The 25727-nt window shown below is 41.5% G+C and overlaps 2 protein-coding genes across 4 annotated transcripts in view; both read left to right on the top strand.

The window, feature by feature from the left end:
* Positions 1-12427, top strand: part of LRCH2 (leucine rich repeats and calponin homology domain containing 2) — a 39388-nt gene extending 26961 nt beyond the window's left edge. For 2 of the 3 annotated variants that reach the window (XM_057372630.1, XM_057372628.1), the window contains 7 exons: positions 1722-1766; positions 2165-2215; positions 3296-3353; positions 3979-4091; positions 5233-5370; positions 5663-5740; positions 6897-12427. In XM_057372630.1, coding sequence (XP_057228613.1) covers positions 1722-1766; positions 2165-2215; positions 3296-3353; positions 3979-4091; positions 5233-5370; positions 5663-5740; positions 6897-7016 — 603 coding nt within the window. In that variant the 3' untranslated portion in view covers positions 7017-12427. The remainder of the gene's footprint in view (positions 1-1721; positions 1767-2164; positions 2216-3295; positions 3354-3978; positions 4092-5232; positions 5371-5662; positions 5741-6896) is intronic. The other variant, XM_057372629.1, reaches the window with a different exon arrangement.
* A 6383-nt stretch (positions 12428-18810) lies between these two features.
* Positions 18811-25727, top strand: part of IL13RA2 (interleukin 13 receptor subunit alpha 2) — a 21962-nt gene continuing 15045 nt past the window's right edge. The window contains exon 1 of the mRNA XM_057372627.1: positions 18811-18880. Coding sequence (XP_057228610.1) covers positions 18878-18880 — 3 coding nt within the window. The 5' untranslated portion in view covers positions 18811-18877. The remainder of the gene's footprint in view (positions 18881-25727) is intronic.

Genomic DNA, 25727 nt, shown 5'->3' with positions numbered 1-25727 from the left:
AATTGTTGGTTTCTGGCAAAACCAGAAACTAGTMTTGTAATTGGTTCTTCACCATCTTCAGGGGGATTTTTATTTRTCTATTTATTTACTTATTTCTAGTGCAAGAAGAATATACATTACCTTTTTTCTTGCAGCATGGTTTTAAGAATGATTTATGCATTTTGTGTCTCATGGCATTAGTTTGCATTTCCCAGAAGGGAAATTTTCTGTGTTCCCTTGCTGCTGTAGTGTGTGCCCTCAGTCAGCAGRTGCCACTGTCTGCTTTCTGCAGAAYAGAGGGGAAGTTTTAGCAGTGTTTGGTAACATTTATTTTGGGCTATGTAGAGAAATAGGAGASTTCTGAGCAGAGCTAGGTTGAGTTAAATTAAATTCATCACTTACAAAATTAGTTTCTTGGGTCTTTGCCACCAWACATTTTTGTGAAATGCCAAGGAGCTTCAAAGACATTAAATTCTTGAGAGAACAGATAATTCCATACAGCTCAGATACGTTGCTGTGATTATAAAAGCTCCTTTTTTTTCCTGAAGAGATTATGAAGTTGTATTCTCTTTCCAGTRTTTTCATCCAGAAATTAATTTTTTGCTGCAGCCTTTGAGGAGAGAGAGAAACTTCTAAGTAAAACAGAATTCAGTCATTTSACTTGTTAAGGAGCTGTGCTGCCAATACAGAAGTGATTCCTCATAACTTTCAAGCATGTCTTTAAATGCCAGTCAGTTGTGAGCTCTGAGATGAAGGCAAATGCCTGAAATCCCATTCCATACAGCTACACACATCTCCAAAGTGGATTAAACAGCYTGTACTAGTAACCAAATACATTGTATCATTCATAATTTCATTTCCAAAAGCAAGGCAATAAGCTACTGAAACAGAGCCTGTCTTCCATTGTAAACTGGGAGAAAAAATAGGTACCACTGCTGTTGTGAGAAACCAGTGGCAATGCAGTGAGTGTCTTACTTAGCCTGCATTGTGTGTTAGGTTAGTTAGGTTGGYGATATTCACTCAACAAACTTAGTTTATAGTTATGATCTTTTTAATTCTATTTGCATGGGGCTTTTTATACCTTTTAGTACACTTGCTCTGTAGACTATGAAATACATTTAATTTTTTAAATACCACTACTGTAAATATTTTTCTCAAATTCATCCTTTATTTCTTACACTTTTAGCATAAACAGGGTAGTGGGACAGTGATGAAGGCAGTGCACAACAAATCAGACAGACCTGTGGAAAAAGCATTGTCTTAAATACATAAAAGGGTGTGATCAGACTTCAAGGTTTTGAAGGCAACCTTAATATTTTTTAATTTAATTTTTTAAAATGTCAAGTCAATCTCTTACAGTGTAAGCAACGTTAGTCACATTAAAAAAAATATTATTAGAATAGCTTTCACAGGTTGCATAATTTTTCCTARGAACTGATGCTTCATGTTAGCAGTTGTTAAGATCTTTTCACTTGGATCATCTGTCACATGCAGAGTTCACATTATAAAAGTATTTAGTTATAAAATGCTCTTGTCTCTTGAACATAATGAAGCTCTTGACTAGCCTAGAAACGTCATGTTCTTTTCTGGTTTGTTTCTCTTTTGCTCCTTTGTTTCTGTAACAAGGCTYTTTTTCTCAGCAGCTTCCTCAGTAATAAGTAACATCTGAGTGAGAGCAARCCATTTAGTTCAAATGAAAACCATGCGTTCATTTTAAAATAATAATTGTGTGTGTTTTGCAGTATAAGTCTTCCAGAAAGAGTTCAAGTGGAAATGAAAATGATGAGGTGAGATGTAGTAATTGCGTGAAATATTAAGAAATAAATTTATTCTCTTGTCTTTTTTGAACAAATTAACTTTGCATTCCAAAGCCATAGCAGAAATAACTATTYTACTCCTTTATTCAAAAAGAAATTATCATGATTGCCTACTGGGGAACAGTGGGACCTTTGCATGGTTTGGTAATAGCAAAGTTAATTCGTCTATGTAGTGGAGGTGGTGTGAAACTAATATTTGACATAAAGAGCCAACAGTGGTTCCTTGCCTTGCAGATTTAAAATTTAGTTGCTGCCAGTTTGTAGCATATTTGACAAATGTTGTATGTCTCATGTATTTCATAATTTCGTGYTTCTTGTTAAATCATCATTTTCATTTTTATAATTTCATCTTTTTGATTTCTTTTTAGCAAGACAGTGATAATACTAATGTGTCCCCACAGTCTCCTGTGTCGTCTGAGGTACAAGTTTGTGGGTTTGTTTATCATTCAACAAACATTTCTTTGTGTTCATTGCTGTCACCAGGTTTTTCATGCAGATACAAAGCTGTTAGTTTTCTTTGAAATTACCATTAGAAGTATTTAATCATAATAAGAATTCAAAAATAAACAGAAACTATGGACAGATATTACAGCTTGTTTTACCTTTGCAACTCTGATCTGTCCTAGAGTTCTTCTTTTTGAGTGGTGTGACCAAAGCATTGCTGTGTCTCCACTATCTTTCCTGATAAAAATACTAATGAAATAAAAATGAAATTTGCCATGTTTTAGAGGCCTTCCTAAGGAAGACKGTTCTTCAGGGTACATAGTCATTGAGAGGAAGGATTTAAAGCTTGTGGTTTAGCACTTTATATATCACCAGGAGCCCAAAGGTGCTGCCTATTCTCAAGGAGTTTCTTCCTTCATGGTCCTGGGTGTCACCTTKGTGGTGCAGCCTTACAGCTTCATTCAGGGGTGCCTGTCCATGGAGTCTCACTCTGAGAGCGCTGCACTGCTCAGCTCAAAAYAAAGCAAATATTATTAACATTTCCGCCTCATGTCAATGAGGAGCCTGAAAGAGCAGAATTAGAACATCTCCCAGAACACAGTGAAATGAGTTGAAACAAGGATGTCTCATGTACATACCAAAATACTGAGTGCATCTCCCTTTTTAGATGGTAAAATGAGAAAAAGCTTGATTTTCATACTTGGAAGTAGATATTTCTTAGGAAATACTTTGATGTTAAGCATTGGGAGAATATTTGCATCTGCTTACAGCTGGCTTAAACTGTTCACAGAATGATTTGCAGTAGTTTGAAATATTTTGCAATAGATATTAAGTGATCTGATACTGCTTTACTTTCTCATTGTGGCAGTTTTATCTGTATGTAGTAAGGTTACTTTCATTCAATTTTTGTTACATTGTCCTCTTCAAAAGACTGTTTTACAGTTAAGCAGAAGGACTCTCCTTAAGCAAGAATAATTTAAACAGTGTCTGGATGGGAACAAAAGTTACTCCTTTTAATGAGTGAGGAAGAAAATTGACTTTATCTCTCTTGACAGGATTATGAAAGGACAGATAGTAAYACTCATGGTCCATTTGGTCTCAAACCAAGGTCAGGTAAGCTGTTGTTCTCTACCATGGTGTGTTTATTTTCCAAACTGCAGCAGGTAGTAAGCATAGCAGATGTCACAGTACAGCAGTTCACTCAATTTACTTATCACTGCATAGTACTGGGAAAGGTGTAGACAGCTGCTTTGGCAAGCAGATAATTGGAAGCTCCTCAAGTTGCACAGTGGTTTTTTTTTTTTTACTTTTTTCTCCCTTTGCTTTATTTTCTGCGTATTTTGTCACTGTCAAAGAACAGGGAAACAATATGCAATTGTTCTTGAGGTCTGATGGCTTAAAGACTTTATATTTGATCAAAAGTAAAACATAATGAAAATACTTTAAAAGCTAGATTGAGATTCTTGAAAAAGTGCAAATGGAGTTGTATGTCCCAAACTGATACTTCAGTATTGAAGTCAGTTCTGTCTCCATATTTTCTAATTATCCATTTGCACTTAAGTAAGATGATCTCTGCATTTTATTTGAAAGATGCTTCATAGGCAGTATCTTTTATATCAGGATGCTTAAATATACTTATTCTGCTGTTTTTTCCTGTTTTTATCCTTGGTTATATATCTTCAGTCTTTGAATGTTTTTGATCTGAATTCTGATGACTGACTTCCCTCATGCTTAATAGCTTTCAACCGTGCCTCACGCCAAGACTATGGTGCTGTGGATCCTGGGTTTACTATGAGGAGGAAAATGGAGCATTTAAGGGAGGAAAGGGAACAAATCAGACARCTTCGCAATGTAGGTACCATTATTTATTACATGGGTGCAGTGCATTCAGTTTGCTCTGTAGCACAATTTAAACCTTTAAAATAAAGATCCCCAAATTGTTGTAGTTGTAGAATGGCATCTTTTTAGTGGTGTTTCTTCCTAAGGAATTTCAGGTAGCAGACTACACTGGTACTCGTTTGGGTCCAACCAAAATACCAGCTGGGGACTGGTTGTTTTTTTTTTGCTAAAGACAAAGTGAAATGTTGGGGKTTTTTTCTGAGGTTTAAAATTTTGCTAGGGAGACAATAAGTCTGCTTGTGTTTGCTATTGTATGACCTGAGACCTGAAGAAAAATTCCTGAATAGCCAAATTCTTTCTGAGTGTAGAAAGTTGCTGCAAGTTTCATAATCCTGAGTGGGCTCTGCATATCAGATTTCCAGTAAATTGGGTTTTGTGTAGCTCTGTTTTCAGGGTATTTAACAGAGTTAACTGAATCATAGCAGCTCTGCTCTATAGGGCAGTGTTGATTTGTGGTGTGACTTCTGTGAAGGATGTTGGCTTAGACTGGTTTGCTTCCTGAGAATTGAAGTCTTGTTGGGGTGGGAAAGATCATCACCTTCTCTGTTCTGCAGCACAAGAGTGGGCCCTTCTTGGCCACCCCAACTGTTTGACTGTCATCTGTCCAAGTGAAATAGCCATTCCCACAGTTGTGTTCCCTTATTTTTTTCTTCCTCCTTCTCTTAAAATCCTGTATTCTTTCAACCCACAAATTCTCCCCACTGAGACCTGATGACATATTCAGTATAACACTTCTGTCCTTAAATTCTCTGCTTTCATGTTATGAGTAGTGAGTTCATTGTATGGGTTTGAGAGCTGTATATTCTGGTCATTGTTGGAAAAATGTCTTTCTCAGTGTATGTTGTTGTGTCATTTAAAAAAACCCSAAACAATAAAATAGCATAAAACCCAAGAAGAAACCTAACAATACTAGCAAAGGGAGCATAGGGCTGATGAGAAAAGATGCTTATATGAGTAAAGTGTAAATTTATTCCATTTACTTCACTTTAGTATTAAAATGTTCCTTTTAAACTTCTACGTGCTTAAAAAAGTTGGATTTAAAATTAAAAAATAGCTAATGTTGAAAGTAACTTATTTATGGTCTTATTTCTAGAATCTTGAATCCAGGTTGAAGGTAATTTTGCCAGATGACATTGGAGCAGCATTGATGGATGGGGTGGTTCTTTGCCATTTAGCCAATCACATAAGGCCGCGTTCTGTCGCCAGCATTCACGTCCCATCGCCAGCAGTGGTAAGGCTTAAGTCATTGATCTCATTTCTGGTACATCTTGCATGAAAACATCCTTTTGAATTTCAGTACTAAAACATTGTGAGTCATGTTTGCCGTATTAGTTTGCTACATAACTCACTCCTGTTTTCCTGGAAGAAGCAGTAAACAAGGCTCAGAAGTTTAAGAGCTATTTTTCTCATACTGAGTCTTGGTAGAATGTGTTTTGTGTTTTAGTAACTGAAAGTGAATTTATATGAGAAATACGCAGTCCTTCATGAATGTCTCATGAAGATCTAATGTCCTGTCTTCACAGCCTAAACTCAGCATGGCAAAGTGCCGAAGAAATGTTGAAAACTTTCTTGATGCTTGTAAAAAATTGGGCGTTCCACAGGTACACTAATTGCTTTATTGATTTATTAATAACCACAGAAAATGTCAGCAAATAATAATTTGGGGGGTTTGGGGAGCTTTATTCAGGGAGCAATAGGGACAATTACACCAACCAGAGAATTGAAGATAAGAAGAGAAATTCCATTTGAGGCCTGTGGASTGAACTTGAGGAAGCTACTTTATGGGTTTGTAGTCAGTTCTGTATAGTAAAAGTGTAAAATAAATTGTCATCTAAACAAAGGAATGGACTTGAGAGGGTGATGTTTTATTATTTRAAAGTCTTGAGTTTTGCAACTTCATCATGAATTCAGAGTCTSCTTAGGAAATATCCTACAATTACAGAAGAATGTAGCCTGAATGATTGGCTATCATTTTTAGCATGGCTGTAGTTGTTGTTGTTACTTGTGCTTCTGTTGCTCAGGTTTAACTTCTTACCTCCTTTTCTGAGGGGAAAGTCTAAAAAATGCAATCATTTCCTGCATATTATGAGACAAAAAAGTCCCTTGATCTTTTTTAGTGCAGGAAAAATATTAGTTCATAGATTTAGAAGCTGGCCTACTGCTCTGCTTATAGCTTCTGTCTAGTGTGGAGCCACAGGCCATTCAGAAGCTAGAGATGCTGAGATTTATCACTTGGATTGCTTGTAACACCAGCTGGCAGTTGGGGAAATAGTCCAGCTTGTGCTGAATTTTGAGACTGAATGACTTCCTTGGAGAATGGTTCATTATTGGATTATCAGCACTCTTCTAAGTTGTCCCAAGGGAAAAATTGGTAATATGTCTACAAAACAGGGTAAGGCGGAAGAAGGCCATTGAGCCACCAGCATCTATCAGATCAGCTTGTTTTTCTAATGGCTTATGAAAAGAAAATATTCTCTTTTATGGATATGGCAGTCTTCTATGTATCTTCTCACCTTGTCATAGTTCAACACTTTAAACAGATCTTAAARTATAACAAGTTTCTGCCCATTCTGTTACTGTAGAGAAACACACGTGACAATTAAGGCCTAAGTTGTTTTCTCTGCAAGTGTCTTAGTGCCATAGTGATGTGTGTGTGGCTTCAGAGAATGTGTTTGTTACCTGGGAACAAAAGCATGTTTGTTACCTGGGAACAAAATAGTAATATTTCATTACTAAATGTCCTGTGTTCTTTTTTAGGAGAGACTTTGTTTGCCTCATCACATTCTGGAGGAAAGGGGTCTGGTGAAGGTTGGCCTCACAGTTCAAGCTCTGCTTGAGTTGCCTGCGTTGAAAGTATCTCAGCTTTCTTCCATGTGACATGACTTCTTGGCAGCTAGACAGCTTCCCATTTGCTCTGTTGATATGGATTGCTCTGAGGCAGTTCAGCCTCCTATATGGGAACACCCAAGCCATCAAAAACTAAAATCTGTCCAGATGCTGTAGAGAGCCTTACTTTGGAGCTGTGTATGAAAACCTTGGAGTCAATTCACAGTTAAAAGAACATAATTATTCTTTTTTTTTCTTTTGTAATTGGATGTACAAAGAGATCATGGTAGCATCAGGTTCTTGTTCTAGTTAAGTTAAAAGCTGCCATTAAACATCTCAKTGTTAGAGTTAAATGCTGGATTTCTGTTTTTACATTGAAAATGTTGTTTGAATTATTTTTGAAAGTACAAAGCACACCCCCTGTCACTTTATTTTTTTGAGTCAATCATTTGATTTAAAGATGAGACAAAAATGTAGCGATGGTATGATGGTAAAAATGTGAGCAGCTGATCATTTGTAATCCCCTTTCACTCTCTGAAAGCTTAATATTTGCATTCTTTGTTTTTTGCACTCCTGATTGTAACTTACGCACTTCTAACATTGCCAGTATTGAGTCTGAGTGTATGGTGATTACACAGAACAGTATATAATGGGAAAAGGACACAGTTTGAGTTTTTCTTCTAGGTTGGTGCCAAATATTTTTTTTCAGTTGTACTGTAGATTGTTTACATGTGAAGTGCCTGTGTAATTGATAACTCTTAATAGTCTTAATCATTTTTGAAATTTCTTTGTTTAAAATAGATAAAATGGAAATTTTTTAATATTTTAATAGTTTTTTTGTAAAATCAGTATGTGAAGATTTAAGTAATACCTTCACATTTTTTTGATGTTGGGTGTTTTAAGTTTGTTGCACAATCTAATTGGTTATTTGTTGTTTAATAATTAGAAAATACTGTAAATACTTTTTATTTATGATATTTAATTTGATAATACCTAATTACTTTTGGTTTAATGTATTGTTGGACAAAAAAAACATTGTCTACTTTTTTTCGTTTGGGACAAACAAATACAYATGATGAATAAGACATGAGGACTAGTGATTCATACAGAGTAATTTAGGACATTTTGATAAAACTGCCAAAATCTCAGGTTTACGCTGTGATCAGGCTTTTGTGTGATATTGCTCCTGATCTCACATTACATTTTTACAACAGGTATATTCATAATTTAGTTGGGAAGTATCAGTGTTTATCTTTTTAGTGTTGGCAGGATTTSTTGTGTAGTTTACATGAGTAAGGCATTAGCACACAGGTCAGTTTGTACAGATGTCTCTGGGCTGAGACATGAGATTGATTGATAAATGTGAAAACAAAAAATTTTCACTGTGGTGGTTTTTTGGAACTTCTGAGTTGATGTATGTCTTTGCTTCTGCACAAATTCTTGGTGTTTTGAGAACATTTTGAAACCATACACAGTTGAGTTCTCTCTAAACAAATTGCAAATAATTTCATAATTTTGGTAGTAATYTGTTTGTGTGAGTTTGTTCTTCCTGAATAGGTAGCTCAATTAAAAAAATATTTTGACTGCCACAGATTTTCTATTTCAGGTTAAGTTATTTTCAGTTGAGGGGTATGTTTGCCAAGCATGTGACAAGATTTGATTCTGTTCTTTCCAATTCATCAAGACCTCATGTAATATAATTCATAAAAGAATGAGGGAGGAATATTGTATATTCCTTCTACTGTAGTCCTTAATAGCTGACAGGAAAAAAATTACCTTTTTCTGATAAGTTTTARAAAACCACATATTTTTAAATCCACTGAAACAAGCTGGTGTATGTGTAATAGTTAAAACCCACTATAGTTTATGTAGTGTTTTCTTAAAGTATATCTTAGGGAGAGGCTGGTGTATAAATTAATTTGCAAGTCCTAGATATAAATCCTWGGTTAGATAAATATGTGTTTAAGGAAACTGGATTGCTTTGACCTTTGAAATATGGTATTTCAAATGTATCTCTAATTGTTTTTTAAATCTCTTTTTAATGGTTGTTTTAACAACTTCAGTTTYTGTTTTCATTAAAGGCACTATCTGAAAAGTCATGCAAAAGCTAATGAAAAAGTTAAAATTAACTGAGCAAAATGATTTCCTGTTAMATTTGAAGAACCCAGCCATTCTGAAAGGATAAGTCCCTGTCTTTCATTTCACTGTTGTTGCCACTACCAAAGTTCTGGTTTGGAGTTAGCCATRGAAGTGCTAACTATAAGTTGTCACTGTCAGTTGTCTGAAAACCAATCTCCACTGCTATTTCATTGTGTATTTAAAAATGTTTCCTGATGTTAAAGTAACATTTTTCCTTGGACTGCTAAAATGTTACATCACAGTGTAAACAGCAAGAATTCCCTTGATATAGTATGGCAGCTGCTTGCTAGTTAGGGTTTTTTTAAGCTCTCCTTAGTAAGTTGAAAATTGGATACAAAACTTATGTATTCATTTTAAAGTGAAATGAACTAAAATTATTACTAAAATAACATCTATTTTTTTTAGTACTCTGAAGTTGTTCCCCACAAACTTGCACAAAACAGTTTTGCTTTGCCATTCCTTGGAAATTATTGTGGCTGCCTCCTTGCTTATGGGGAAGGATAATCATGATTCTTCCAGAGCTTCTCTTTTCACATKGCAAAGTTTAAAGCCTTCAAGTACCCTTAGGAGCAGTCTGAGAAAAGATACACTTTGCTTGGATGAATCTTTTTCTCATCTCTAACTGCTTTACAAATTACAATAATCTGAAGCCTTGCTAATATTGGCTTGTATCCATTGTGATTTTTTTTAAGAGCAGTTGCAAAAACGACGCTACCAAGATTTTGCCTACTCTTCTTCTTTCTCCCTTTCCTTGTCTGTTCTTAGATTTAGTGCATTCATTATGTTGATTACTCTGTGTCACTTTCCTCCTTCCCATTAAATTTTTTTAAGAGATTGCTCCAGTGGCATGGGTGAGCTATTGTGTTTCCAGAATCCCTGCTCCAAACATTTGCAATGTTTGAGATACCCTTTTCCTGTTTTGTTTAGGATGTGATGCCATTACTTAGTACTTGGCAGGATAGTTAAAAACAGAGGCCTGCTCAGTTCCTGTTGCAGTTGTTCAGTTTTTACTTAAGATATTAAGAAAAGTCAACATTAAAAGCTTTAAGAAGCTGCATTGTTTTCCTAATAAACTTAAGAGTTAACTGCAATAATGTGGCATAAACTGTAAATTACAGAGTGAATCAGCATTGTGGCAGGGCTTCTGGCCTTGTGTGTTTATTCTGTGTTTTATGTCACTGGATGCAGTGTGTCACACAAGATTGATCTTTCACTTGAGCAATAATGTCCCAGATATGGTGAGGTGTTAAAGCAGTGACTAATATAATTGTGAAGTGTGGTGTCTTCCCACAGAGCATCTCAGAAATGCTTCACATGTCCTCCAACACTGCTAATCCAGTATCCTCACTGGGACACTGCTGGGGGTGTTGAAACCATCTAGACCCCTGTAGCTGGAGGCCTTCCAAAATCTAACCAAGAACGATGAGCATCAAATAGGGAGGAATTTATTTGAAACAATAAATAACTATGACATGAATCATAAGGTTTTTTTGTTTTTTTTTTTTTTTTTTAAATCCTAGCCTTACTGAAGTCAAAGCAAGTTTTATCCATGACTTCAATAGATTCTGACCTTTCTGATTTGTGGAACACCTGAGCTGGAGASCATAGCAAACATGACTTAAAGTTGTTTGACACTAGCAAAACTTTAGTGTCAAATCCTTGACTAAAAATAATGGTCTCTGGTAAGTCAAATAAAGCTGTAAAACRTTGTATGGATTCATTTAATAAACATTTTCTGATATGCCAAACRCAGTATTTAGATGGTAGGAAACATTACATTGAAGCACAGCTTTCATGTGATGGGATGGTGTTGTTACCTCAATAAAACTGTAGATGAGTACAACCATTAGTTTTTTACTGCACTAAAAACTTTATTTCAAATATCATATAATTATGTGGCAGTTTCCTCAGATTTTGAAGTAAATCTGTAGCCAGATCCAAACAAAAGTGAAGACATCTGTTTTCAYTAAAACAGAACTTCCATGTGTCATTTTGGTACTGAAGAGAAAGACGAAGGTCTGGCACTTCTTCCTTCTGCTGATTCCTTAAATCCTTGTTTGAAAGGCTGATTAACTGATTTCARTTGAAAGYAACCTGTGGGAGCTTTTAGCACTTSTGCAGCTAGGAGATGTGATTTGGTATTGGCAAATCAAATGTCACTTTTCCCTCACCAAGTCAGGCTGATGTCTGTATTCCTTTTAGAGGATCTACTTGAAAAGCAAAAGCAGATAAAACACCGCCCCAACACACACATGCTTGGAATTAAAAAAATGTCATTAAGAGCAGGAGTGGGAAAGGCAAAGTAGAGTTGTCCAAGGAGAGAGTGTTCTGAATTGATTTCACATTGAATCACTTGATCAGGAAAAGCCTTTAGTCTTAGAGAAGGAAGGATGTGTTTTGTAGCGTGCTGAGGGATGTGCATCCTTTAGTACGTGGAGCTTTCAGTAGAGGTTAGAATAACAAGGAGTCTGCCATCTTTGATGCCCAGAGCTGTTTGGTTTGGACAGCTGTGTCCCAGTGCTGCAGGAAGCGTGGCTGACAGWGCACAGAGCAGTGCCCAGCCCTGGGCAGGGCTCACCTGGCATGGGCCACTGGGGATCCCTGACTTTGTGCCAGCGAGCCCTGCCTGTCCCGGCAGCTGCTACAGAAACACCTCCTGGCTCTTAGAGAGATGCTGCAACCTGAATAAAAACACCAATTGATAACTTTGAGAGTAATCAATAATAAAACTTTACCAACATTAACTTTCACCAGCAATGGATGATGTAGTGATGCTGAAGAAGCTTTTGCTGTCGGATGTACAGAACTTTTCTGATTGAAAATTTTACCATGGCTCTGAACAGGTTAATGTGGCCCTTGTGCACTTCCATGAGGGATTGAAAATAGTATTACTGGGTTTGTTCAGATGCAGCACTCTGGGTCRTGTGTAACTCATGTACAAACAGAGGGGAAGGTGAACTGTGTGTTTTTAATGAGGAATGTTATGGTACAAGTTTGTTTTGTAAAATAAAGATGAAGATAAATTAGTATTTTCCTGTGAAGAAAAATTCTGMTGATCTTCACTGTTTAAATCGAGAGTATATGTGTTTAATTGAATTTTAGTTTAAACTTACCACTGCACAGGAGCAGTTCTGGCTCCTGTGTTACAAAATAAAATGCCCTTTGCTTTGTTTGTCTTTAAATATTTTACATAGTATCATTTTGGCAACATATTATCTTARAATTGTGGTTATATGAAGTGTTTGTTCCCTCATTGGTTTTGATATTTTTTTTTTAGCATGAGAGACAAAGGACAGCAAAATTGCTGCAARCTACCTGATCAGTTTGTAGGGATGGAGCACCAGTTATCATAAAATTACATGTTATCAGTTTTAGTTCAAATTATACRTAGCCAATTACATTTTCGAAAAAGAACTTTTAGTGTGTTTTTTCCATTCACATTTTAGAATCCTAAACTTAAGCAAAAGCCAAAAAGTTTTTCTGTGGTTACTCTTGTATCTTAGCAAATTTTAAAGAAGAATAGCTCAGACTGACAGCAAATTTAATTATTTGGAAAAATTTTTWTTTTGGCAGCATTAAATTTGCCATTGAACTTGATCAGTTTAAAGTCTTTTCCAACCTAAATGAGTCTATGATTGTAAGACTTCAGTGAGACCAGATTTTCTCTCCAGAATAAACTCAGCTACAACATGAAGTCAGTCATTTAAGGTGAATTCTTGTCACTAAGGAGGGTTTCATCACTTCATTCAAAGTGGTGTGAAATAAAGCAAACATAACTTTTTCCTTCATAGTTTTATGAAGGCTGATTGTAAAATAGAGAATATTTGGAAATGCCACAAGGATACTTCTTTGCTTTGTTTCATTTTAAAATGAGCGAACTGGTGAAATATTCCCAAAATTATTATATTTGTGTTGGGTTTGGTCATGCTGTAGCTGGGATGGGAACTCGCAGTGACTGTTCAGTATTAATTTGTATTCTGCAGCTTGTCCTAGACTGTGCCCTTAACATGCAGATGTTGCTGCAGTTGTGTTTGCTCAAGGGATGTGTTACATGCAGCGTTCTGGGAGCTGCTCGAGGCTCTGGCATTGGCAGCATGGCAAGAGATTCCCASGAGGGACACACACGGGCGTAGTGAAAAAGGGTGCATTAGTGGAATACATTGGGAATAATGTGAATACTTTCTACTGTTAGTGATGTCTAGAACAATGGAAATGTGATTGCTTTACCATTATCATTCAGTTGGTATTCAGTTATTTTCTTTTGCAACCTGTGGTTATAAAACTCAGAAGATGCAATGTAACCAAAAGGTCAATATGTAAATGTGTGCAGGATGTGGCAAAAGTAGTTCTGAGGGCACAGCTGGAGAGTGATCATTAAAAATAGATGCTCAAATTGTGTATATACTTGCAAAATTTTTGATAGTGCATTTCAATTGATTTTGCATTTCATGTTCTTGTAAAGTGCATCTTTCACACTTTCAAAGATTGTCTACTTGTACTATACTGTATTAAGCCTATTTTCAGGATTTCCATTATTGCTGGAGCTTCCAACATACCTGTTTCTTTCGAAAAATGTTCTTACTGTTTGTTTTTTTTTTGTAAATAGTGTTTTGTATTAAATTTGCATGGATAAAACCCACGTTTCCAAAACCAGTGTACATATGCTGTGTATAAAATACAAACTGTTTCATAATTTTCATGTAGTCAAGTTATTCAATTTGATTTCATTTCAGTTTATMTATTTGTAGTAAATAATGAGAATTTGTTGTATGTTCTCTCAAATGTCTGTGTTGTCATTTTGATAGATAAGTGACCTGCCTCATTACATCAGGAAACACATTCTTTGACAAATAAAAGAAAGGCTGACTCCTGTTCAGGGAAGTCGGGCGTTCGCATGAAGTATGCTGGGACTTCAGTTTTGATCAGCAGGGGAAATGGTGAAAATAYGAGAATCAAGATGCCTTCACTTGTAGCAATCTTTATACATTTACACACTCTTTGTCTCACACGTGCAAACCACCCAATGTCTTCTAGCCTATGTTTTTGGAGCAGCATAGTTTTGGAATCTTGCTAATGATAAGCTTAAACCATTACAGAAATTCCTTCCGAGGAAGGTGATCTGCTTCCCTTCTGTTCCCCTGGGCTGGATCTGGCAATAGCACAGATAATCTTCTGTGTGGTTTGCAGTCGTTAATTGCTTGACCCAGCATTTGGGAAACAGAATTTTGGAGCTGAAGTTCAGCTGGGTTATTCAAGTGTAYGTTAACAAAGAATTTTATGTGACCAAATTTATTTTAATTCATTTTTGATTATTTAAAGATGTGGACAATTTTATTTTTAGACCTGAATATTGAAAGTAAATACTCTCTTTTGAGAGATGTTTTTCCCTGTGAGACCTTGTTCTGCACCTGCACACACTGAGCTGCTCTTTTTTTCTKATAAGGCACAGCTGGGGACTGTAAAGCAGAAATTGAGGAATAGTATTACAAAGAAATAGACACCATTTCTTGACAACGGCATCTCAACAGCTGGAACTTTGTTTGCAGTTACCAATGAGGGGTTTGTGGTTGAAATATTCTGTTGAGTCTGTTGTTCATTTTCAGCTCTGAGGAAAACTTTCTTCTTGTGAAAAGTTTTTTTAAGGATGTTTAAGAGGAATGATGCCATGTTCAGCAGCCTCTGTTCCAAGCTGAACTCCATGAAATTCAAGCCTGATGAGCTGCTGAGGGAAATGGGGATATTTAGCCTGGAGAAAAGGAGGCTCAGGGGGAACCTCATCACTCTACAGCTCCCAGAAGGGGGATTGGAGCCATGTGGGGGTTGGTCTSTTTGCCAGGTAACAAGTAACAGAATGAGAGGAAACAGCTTTGAGTTATGCCGGGGAGGTTTAGATTGAATATTAGGAAAAAAATTATTCTCTGGAAGGGTTGGAACAGCCTGCCCAGGGCAGGGTTGGAGTCACCATGCCTGGAAAAGGTCAAAAGCTGTGTGGATGTGGCACCTGGGAATATGAGTTAATGGTGGCCACAAGGATGCTGGGCTAATGGTTGAACTCAATCGTCTCTGGAGTCTTTTCCAACCTTAATGATTATGTCATTCTAAGATGAAAATTAACTCTGTCCCAGTTGAAACCAAGACAATGACATAATACRATTTTGATTTCAATGAAACTGTTAGAGCTACATTTCCTACTCTTCCTCTGTCCAAAGATGTTTGTTGCTTTTTCTCTTAATGAATTTCCAGATATCCTTCTTTTCCATGGTCAGTGGAAGCTGAAATCCTTTTGCAGTTTGAGTGAGAAATACTGATCTCTTCCATGTAAATKTTTATTTGTGTTAATAAGAATATGACATTCTAGACTGATTCCACATTGTTCATTTCACCCACTCCCTTTTGATCTCCAAAATCTCCAGCTCTCCTACCAGAAATAGAAACAAAAGGCAAAGCAACAGCTAACACTGAATTTCCTAGCAGAAGCTTACAAGTGCATGAACTTCTGGAGAATACTTAATAAGAAACCATCCCACACTCCATGTATTCTCCAGCCCCCAGTAATCAGAAGCAAAAGAAAGCAGGATCTCTGAAAACTTTAAGTGGTACAATTTAGAAATGGTTAGTAGTGTTGAATTCAGTTCCAAATAGTGTTTGTATAAAAACTGTTGTCCTCCACTAATCATGGGGTAATGTGTCTAACTTGCACTTTTCACTGTGTACTGAAATAGTAAGAGCATTCTGTTCTTTCTCCAGTAAGGACATTCACACAGTGATGAAACTCAGATGCTTCTGCCAACAGTGATAATTTTGTCATTTTTGGCTTAAGAAACATAAACTTCTATTTCCCAGGAATATCAGTTGAAAGGATGGTTATATTTTTTTTTCTGGTGAAATGATAGGGGAGTTCCCAGAGTTTTCCTCCTCCTGTATATGCAAACTAAGGATTACAAAAGAAGAGAGGTAGCAGATAGACCACCCCAGTGAACAAACCATAATTTATTACTCAGTGTTACTGCCCTTCTGTGAGCAGTGCCTTGCTGGCCTGACTGTCTGTTTTTGTAGTCTTGCCTGTATATGGCATCATCAAGTTTTATTTGTGTATTTGGGAACTTTGAAACTCYCATTTCTAATTTTTAGTTTTGCTAGTAGCTCAGGAACAGCCTTATCACACAGACTGCATCTGACATGTTCTTTTCAATAACTGGCATTGACATTTTATTCAAATTTCTTCCATTGCAAATTTAAGAGTTGTGTTTGATGCATAAATTGAAATGAAAAACCTTTTATTTAGGAAAAATACTTGATTCTTTCAGGATTTATGTGCCACTAAGCTTAAGTTAATTTTTTTTTTTCAATTATTTGTCCTTTCAGATATCAACAAACTGCAAAGAGTTCTCATTTGCCTAAAASCAAACTCAGAATTGCCATAATGTGCTTAGAAGACATCTATAAAACAGTGCAGATCTTATCACTTCTGTTCCCACAGGTACAGATGGGGAAAGAAACCTCATCACCATCTGGTTTTTCTCACTTGGACTTTTGCATAAACCAAGAAAGCCTTATGCACAGAAAGGTAAATATAGTTTCTCTAAAYGTAAATATTTTAAAACTAAATTTGTTGTTGTAAAAGCCGCAACAAACTCATGTCTAAATTGACAGTTTACTCAATAATGGTAAAAATGTGAGGTATTTTTCACTTTCTGACAGACTGCATCTGCTTGACAATATTGCAGCTTGAATTATCCTGTGTACACTTCCGAGTGCTCTGTCTGCAGGCTGTGAATCTCCTTTATTTTGGCCAGAGAACTGCTCCTGCACTCTGATCTCCAGAACCACAGGGCAGCCATTGCTCTTTGTCCCTTTTGCAGCTTGCTTTATACAAATAAACACCTTTTCCTGGTGCCACTGAAGGTGTGACCCTTCCAAGCTTATAAATATGATAAAGCCAAGCAAAGGATGTGGCAGTTAAAAATACACGTCTGGGTGGTGCTCAGGGCTGCTGAAGGAGTTTMCAAACCATCCCAGCTTGGGTTTGTTTGAAAGTGTTGATTCACTGCAGAGGTGTAACTCCTTAGGTTCCTTTCATGAAGGGAAGATGCTGTGGTTGGTGCCAGTGCTGCTTGGTGAACTCCGACAGGAAAACCCAGCACAGCCTCCACCGAAAAGGATCCTCAAGGGATTTCCATGGGATGGCCCTCCCCAGGCTCTGGCTGTGGAACTGTGCTGTGATTCTGTGGAGGTTTGAGCAGCATTACCTTCAGGTCTGGTCAGACTGACCTAAGCCTTTATTAATGCTGTAAATTGTTGATAAATTAATTATCTGGCAAAAAACGTCTGGCCAGCTGTGGCCAGARCTGGTCAGTCCCACTAGCCGAGTGGCAGGGACAGCTCGCCTTTCCAAGCCCATCTGAGCAGGATTAGCCAGAGCACCCCGTCCCAGGGTCTGTGTGTCCTGTTAAACCTCCCCTGCAGAGCACAGCCCTGAGACAGCTGCTGGACACAGGCATTGGGCCAGCAAAGCTCTGCAGAGAGCAGCTCTCATCCATCTGCTCTGGATTGCTGCTCCTCTGCTTCCCTTTACACTGTTCCCTGATTGTGCATCCTCCYGGGCTGTACACGGATTTCAGTGCTACCAGAAGAGGCTGATCTACCCTTTTTCCCTAATGACCTTTCCTAATCATACTGTGCAGAGCAAACCTATGTAAGAGCATCCACAAGCTGGTGAATCAAACCCCTTCCTGATTTCCTGGCCGGTCAGTGCTGGGAAGACCAACCGTGGGGAGCAGTCCTGTCAGCACGTCCTTCAGCACACTGATTTATAGCTGGAGACTCAGCATCTTCCTCAGGATGTTAGGTCTGAGCTCTCAATGAATCAGCTCCATCCCTCCAGTATCACATCTGGACTGCTTGAGGCAGTTTTGTTTTTTTTTTTTCCCAGCTGCTGAGTTGCTGTCTGAAAGCAGCAATCATCTGGTGAGGACCTTGGTCAAACCCTATTTCACAGGAAATAGCAATGGAGTGAGGTTTTCTTTGATGAAGGAGCCCCGTGCAATTTGAAAGTACCTAGGGGAGGCCAAGAACAAAATTTCTCATTGCATGAAAAGTGTTTTACTTGCTGACACTTGTGTTCGGTTTTTGGTGGTTTTTTTCCCCGTAAATTAAGACATTCAGTCATCTGCATGCAGAGATGCCGATGTTRGTCTGGGATGTGCAGAGCTGCAGCAGTCAGGTGATGGGAGCCAGGAGACCTGCCAGGACCCCTGAGACCTTCCAGGATCCCTGAGACCTGCCAGGAGTGCCAAGGTTCCCCATCTGTTGGACCCAGACTGGCCCAGAGCCCAGCCCCAGACCCACAATKCCAGGGCTCTGCCCGCGGTGTCCCGCAGCCAGGCAGAATTCCATCAGAAATCAGAGCCACAGAGCTCTTCAGCGCACTCCAATCGAGGTTTTTCCCATCAAACTGCATCCTGAGAGGGGAAAGTCCCTGACTTTCCTTGTGGGGTTGTTTACTGCAGCCCACGTGGGCCATGGGCTTTGCTGTCCTGGCGGGGATGCTGATCCTGACGTCGGCGAGCGCTCGCTGTCTGCCCTATTTCTTCATGTGCATCCTGCACAAAGAGCATTTCAGGCTGCTGGTCACATGCAGCTTGCTCTCTAGAAACAGGAACACATGCAGGACTTGTTTTCCCATTTTACTTTTCCAGTTTTCTTTTTTTTTACTAGCTAATAAGTACTTTGTCTTATATGTTACCTGGCTTACAGGAAAATCCCAAAGTGTGATGGTAAGCTATAMCTACTTTATATTATGATTTCATATTGTGTGTGTGTGTGTTTGAAACTCAGCATAGCTGCTCTGTTGTAGTGCAGGATATAGATTTATTTATACCGTAATTTCTATGTAAATTTAAGAGTTTCCCAGCATCTCTTTAAGTGGCACCAATGCTTGTGTTGTTGAAATAACTTTGGTTGCATCTGCTGAGAGTTCAGGGTGATGTTTAAATTGCAGATTTTCAGACGGGTGTGTGTGCATGTCTGTGTGTTTACACCATCGTTGCACCAATGGATGACTCATCCCTTTCAAGCCACATTCTGGCTGTACTGAAATCCTTCCTGTGGTCATCCTTATCTTAAGTATCTTCCTGTATTTTTCCTTTTGTGGGAAAATTTTAACAGTTTTTCATGTAATTAACAGTCTTTAGGCTTGTCCTAATTCAGCCTTGGCTTGCTGGTAAGAGCTGGCAGCAGACACCATGCAAGGACTGGTCGTCCTGCTCCAGCAGTTATTCTGGGCTAACATTTCTCTCCTGGGGAATGTGTCAAAGATCTGCATCTGAAAAGAACAAATCCATTCAGCATTTTTGGACTCTCTTTTCCTTTTTTTTTTTTATTTTTAATAATTTCTTCTCAGTTTGTTCACTGTCAGGCCAAACTGTACTTTTAATAAAGCATTTCACAGATCAGCTTTCAGCACCAGTGAGTTGTTGATGTGAGCCAGAAAGGCTTGGGCTACTGAATCCATTGGTGATCCCTGGTCACCATTTGGGACTGGAAGGGATCAGGAGAGCAGCCCACCTCCCTTAGACTCCAGGAGAACCCCCTGACCCCCAAAAATGCGACTTTATATGCCCAGGATTGCAGCTCAGGGTTCAAGGACCACTCTGTGATGATGACCTGGACCTTGCCCTTTCTCCTGCGTGTGCCTGCTCGGGCACTGACCCTGTGCCCACCCCTCTGGAATTGGCTGCCTGACCCTGCTCATGGCACTAAGGCAGGATTCTATTCTGGCTGTGATGGGCCTCCAGGACTCACTGGGTGCATTGTTATTGGGAAGGATCCCCTGTCCAGGGCTGCCTGGCTGTCCTGGTGTCCCTGTGAATGTCCCTGCCCTGCCGGTGGCCCCAGCAGAGATTGTGGGGGCTGCTCAGCCCTTGGCCGATGCTGCCCTGCACATGGCACCAGCAGGACTCCATCCCTRCTGGAAACTAAGGCAGGAAACAAAATGAAGAGACTGGGAATTGCCAGCTGCCCTGGCAGCCCAGGCCAGGGCGTTCAACTGCACAGAATATTCTGTTCAACTGCACAGAATATCTGTTTTTTCACTTATCAGCCCCATTGCACAGAGATTGCGCCAGAACACCTCTGCCAACGTCTCTGTTAACTCCCTGGTGCAAAATGTTGCAGGGAGTTCAAAGGAGAAGGAAAGGGAAATTKGTTTTGCTTATCCCAAGGGCATGGAGGCTTATAGAAGAAAAATCATTTTTAAAAGACAAGGCAGAGAAGCAGAAGCCAGGAGGTTGTTGCCACTTTCAGATGGCCCAAACACTGAGATGAGCACTGGCTTTGCTCCTCACTCTGCTTTCCCCATCCATGCCCTCCAGGCCAGCCTGCAGAGTGCTGCCCTCTGCCAGCCCTGTTTGCAGAGTTACAGCACTCCATGGGAAATGCTTCTGCCTTTAAAACTACTCTTAACCTGTTTTTTTTTTCATGTCTATCTAATTCTGGAGCAACCTAAAAACAAGATTGGAAGTACATACCACTGGGGGTTATTACTTTTGCCAGAAAAATAATTATATTGGTGGGGAAACTGCTGCTGGGATAAAATTGGTACAAGGCAGGGCAGGTGGCCAGTGGAGATGGAGAATGTCTGCCAGCAGGGCAGGCTGGAGGGAGGCTGGGCTGAGCCCTGGGTGTTCATCACGGGCAAAAGGCAGAGCRTGGCCCTGGCAGGAGAGTCCCGGTGATGTGCCAGCCCCTCCCAGGACTCGGCACTGAGGAAGCTGCTGAAGCCAGCCTGGCTGCCATCGGTCACATCCCTCTGGTGACAAAGCTGCTCTGATGGAAAGGCASCAGGCTGGTGGCACTCAGGTTTTCAGCAGCAGCCTGGGAGCCTGGGAGCCTGCTCTGCTCCCTGCAGCTCACCGGGTGCGGGGTTGCACCACGGTTTCAGATTTGTGCCTTTCCAGGTACACTCGGTTTTCCAGCCAGGGCCAGTGGGATCCTGCCCCCTCAGCAGGCTGGTGGATATGGTGGGGRGAAGCAAACTGAGGGTGTTTTCTAACTCCTAATGAACACCTACAAGGTCAGATCCTGGTGCYCAGGAGGCTGAGGTTGGCTCCTGCCCAACCTGCAGGACAGGCAGGGGAGATGCTGTGRGTGAGAACAATTTATCTTTGGGTGTTTTCATGTCCTCTGTTCCAGTGGGGCTCACAGCTCAGCCTGTTGGGTACGAGGTGTGATTTCTGTCTGCCTCAAGAGCAGAAAGTGCCCTGGAGCAGCCCTGGGTTTCCCTGCACAGGGTCAGCAGCTCCCCCTGGCTCTGGGTCTGCAGACAGGGAGGAAAAGGAACAACAGGGGAAATGGCTCTTTGCTGGGAACAGGGACACACAGATCCTCCCTGTGAACCCTGTGTCCCCTGGCAGAGCCTGCCTTGGCCACAGGACCAACTGACCCAGAGCTGATGGTGCTGGACCAGCCAGGCTGCCAAGGACAGCACTGTAGCACAGCTCTGCACTCATGGGAACGGTGGCTCTTGGTCCCCCCTCCTTGTGGGAGCTGTGGCAGAGCCGTTCTGTTCTGGAGATGATTTTCAGGTTCTTTCCCATCTCCCTGTGGATGGATTCCTTTCCTGTTGCAGTTGTTGCTGTGCCAGGTTTGTGTCTCCATTTCAGTTCTCTCTCTCAGTTCTCTCTCTCTCATGCTCTGGAACATTTAGCACCAGAATTGGGCCCTGGCATTCCAGGCTGGGCTCTGATCCCCTTTCAGCATCTCCCCAGCCTGCCCTGCACACCCCCAGCCCTGGAGCCTTTTTCGCCAGCAGGCTGACTCCCAGCTCTGTAACACACATTGATCAGCTCTAATTCCTCAGCCTGCTTTCTAATAATTTTCTAAAACAGTTTTAAGTAGCAGGGTACAGCCACCAAGTTCTTTATTAAACCTGACACTGTGCCATGATATGGAATAAAGTATTCTCGTGGTCTCTGCTGAAACCCCAGCTGTACTGGAGGGAGAGTCAGAGCAAAGGGGATGTGCAGGCTGTGGAAAACATTGCTTCAGGAGCAGAAGTGAAGTGAAGTGAAGCCTCAGTGTGAAGGCAGAGCCAGGGGGGTGTTGCTTTGGCCAAGGTGGCACACGCTGCCCATGCCCCCAATCTCACCAGGAGCTGTGCAGGTGCCTCGTGGGCAGGGGGAGGCTGCTGGGGGGTCATGAGAAAGGCAGAGMSAGGGKGTGACAYTGAGGATGTGACACTGAGGGGGTGACACTGAGGGGGTGACACCTGGGCTTGGCTGGACAGGCCTTTCCGGGAACCACTGTGATTACAAGAAGCAGAGGTTTGGTGGAGCCAGCTCCATGTCAGTCACCTCACAGGCTCAGGGGACGCAGGCACAGCCAGGCAGCTGCTGTCCCTGTCCTGAACAAACCAGGATCACAGCCACCAGCGAAGAAACAGGGAAAGCTGAGGTCTCCACTCACCACAGAAATAAACATTGACACTGGCCATTGCTAGAGWGCCTGGATTCCTTCCACTGTTTCCTGAAATGCCATAACAGCCATGAATGTTTCATTTATTATCRCAAAGAAGGGATTTTTTCCCTTGCAACACTTAGTCTGCCCCCTGCTCCCTTTCCTAGCACTTGTCCTCGTGGTGACATCCCCATTCCAGTGCAATCCACAACACTGTGCTGGTGGCCACAGAATTACTGAGTTCTTTTTCCCAGCTCCTTGGAAAGAGCTTGTTCAATGCAGAATGACTTGTTCAAAGAGAATGACTTCCATGAAACATAAGGCAGTTAAGAGGCTTTTGCAAATCATCKATTTTTCATGCCACTGGCAATTTCAAAACCATCCTTTTGGATCAAATGAAACATGCTATTTCATACCAAATGGTCTGCTCATAGCTGGAGCCTTTCTGTTTTTATTCTGGTGATTAGGAAGCTGCTTCTAAACATGGAGGTTGCAAAGTTGAAAGCTTTTATTTTGAGCTATCRTGTCCCAATATTTTAATCTAGGCTTACAATGGATTGCTTGATGGAACCAGTTTAGCACAAATGGGATGAATATATCAAATATATTTTAACCAAAAAGGATTTGGCCCATTTTTTATATTTAGCTCCATTAACGACCTTTGCCAACTGCTTTGCCATTTGCAATGAAATATTTCAGCAATGATGCTGCTGTTCCTTTATTTCCTCAAACAGAAGCAGATTTTTACAGAAGGGCTTTTTAATTTCTGCATGCAGCTGCATGTCTGTCATTGTCTGAGAACCCATCCCAGGGGATTCGTGGCTCTTTGCAATCTCTCATTCAGCTCGATGGCACCTTTACAAGTTTGTATTCTCTCAACTTTAGTGCTTTTATTAATCTTGCCCCCACAGAGCAGCTGAGAGSYYYKGGAGCTGACCTGGCTCTGGGAGGAGGAGGAAGCTCCTGAGAGATGTTCCTGGCTCCACAGTGACTCCAGGAGTCAGTCAYCCAGCTGACAAATCCTAAAAAATCTCATTCATGAGCAAACCAGACAAGTCAGCTTCCAAATACAGTTACAACAGGGGTGGCAGACAATCAGATGGGAAAGCATCCCTGGGCTTTGCTCAGGCTCAGGGGAGGATTGCTGCTGCTAGCAGGGGCTCTGAGGATGGCAGGGGACACAGGGGACACAGGAGGGGCTATGCCACCAGGCTGGGCTCAGTGCACGGAGCCTCCCTGCCCTGCGCTGGGGACTCAGAGCCACTCTGGTTCTGTTCACATCTCCTTCCATCAGCTTGTCATCACCATGTGAAGGATTGGCTTTTTGCAACTTAATCCCATTTACACAACAATCAATGAGATGCAAATCCCCCCGAGGCCCTGGGGTCCAGCAGGGATGGCCTGGCCCTGTCTGTCCCTCAGCTCGCAGGTGCCAGCCAAGCTCTGGGCATGTGGCCTTTGCCCGGGTGTGCCCTGGGGTCTTTGGGGTCTCTGGTAGCCAGCGGTGCCCCCACTCAGCTCGGCTGGAAGGGGCAGGATCCTCCCCAGTGCCCTGAGCTCTCCAGCACCAGCCTGGGGCTTGCCCAGCCCTGGCAGGGGCAGAAGGAGGCAGGAACAGCACGAACCAGCACGGGAACAGACAGGGGAAGAGAAAAGCACCTGGAGTCTGTGMAGGGAGTAGTTTTGGGCAGGAGGGTGGCTGGAACAGGCACTGCTCAGCACAGACCTGCACTCTCTGCTCCTTCCCCGGTTCTGTGYTCTGGAGCCCTGTTGTTGCAAATCCCAATTATGCTTTTTTCCTGACCTAATTTTCTCAGGAATTGACCCAACTTTAGCATTTGGGAACTGGCATTCATGCTGCTGGCAAATGTTTCTTATTTGTTCAAAAAAATGTGTCCAGTGTGACCTTTTCTGCTTAAAGAGCTTACACAAYGAGAATACATGAATGTTCAATTCTGACCTTGCATAACTCTCAAAGCAGGGCCATACATTTACCAGCAGCAAGGGACTTTTTTCCCCCATCCTTTGCAGCAAGGAGGAAGGAAAAGCCATCACTGAGCAATTTCAGTGAAGGAATAACTCAACCATTACCCCCTTACCCCCAGATCCACAGGGCTCTCAAGGCAGCAGTGTGAGCACTGCACAGCTCTGCATGTCTGCCCACAGGGGCACAGAGAAATGGAGAGGACACCTGGCAGCTGGAAATGGCCTGATCCTGCCTTTTCTGCCCCAAAACATTCCCAGGGACTAAACTGGGAARTGATAACAAATTCATTCATGCCTCAAACCAAACAGTGATGCCATGAGCCTTGCACAGGACAGTTCCCTTCCAACAAGAGGCTCCTGGTGCCATTCCCTGTGTTCTGAATATGCCTAAATCTGGCCATAGGAAGAGTTAACCTCAGCCACAGCCCGTTGCCCGTCAGGACAGGTGCCCACAGCTCTGCTCTTCCTGAAACAGCCCCATTGTCCCTCCTGCAGGGAGCTGGTGCAGCCAAAGCCCTTCAGCTCACAGAGGCAGCGTGGCCAGGCCTGACCCTGCACTGCTGAGCCCGGACAATCCCCGGTGCAGAGGGAGGATCGTGGGGCTCTATCTCAGCACGATGTGTTCATATACTCAGTATATTTCTCACCCAGGGCAGAGCAGGTGTGGCTGCAGCACCTGCTCCTTACAGAGAATTCACCTGGCTGGGCCAAGGAGGGATGAAGGAAAGGAGGGATGGAGTCAGGGCTCATGGTGAGAGGGGTGAGGGGAGGATAATTCACTGTATTTCCTGCAGAGCCCAGGACAGGCTGGGTTTGCTCCAGAGCCGGGGAGCTTAGGGGGAGGCACTGCGGTGGGTCTGCTGGGGATGGAGCTGGGGAGGAGCCCCAGGGCCGAGGAGAGTGCCATCTGAGTGCCATCTGAGTGCCATCTGAGTGCCATCTGAGTGCCAGCTGAGTGTGCCATCTGAGTGCCAGCTGAGAGTGCCAGCTGAGTGCCAGCTGAGAGTGCCATCTGAGTGCCCTCTGAGTGCCATCTGAGTGCCAGCTGAGTGCCATCTGAGTGCCAGCTGAGTGCCAGCTGAGAGTGCCATCTGAGAGTGCCCTCTGAGTGTCAGCTGAGTGCCAGCTGAGTGCCCTCTGAGTGCCAGCTGAGAGTGCCAGCTGAGTGCCATCTGAGTGCCA

The sequence above is a fragment of the Malurus melanocephalus genome, unplaced genomic scaffold (assembly GCF_030028575.1).
Source record: "Malurus melanocephalus ecotype Western Australia unplaced genomic scaffold, MMel_1.1 scaffold_174, whole genome shotgun sequence".
Taxonomy (NCBI): Eukaryota; Metazoa; Chordata; class Aves; order Passeriformes; family Maluridae; genus Malurus; species Malurus melanocephalus.
This window is presented reverse-complemented; position numbering and strand designations above follow the sequence as displayed.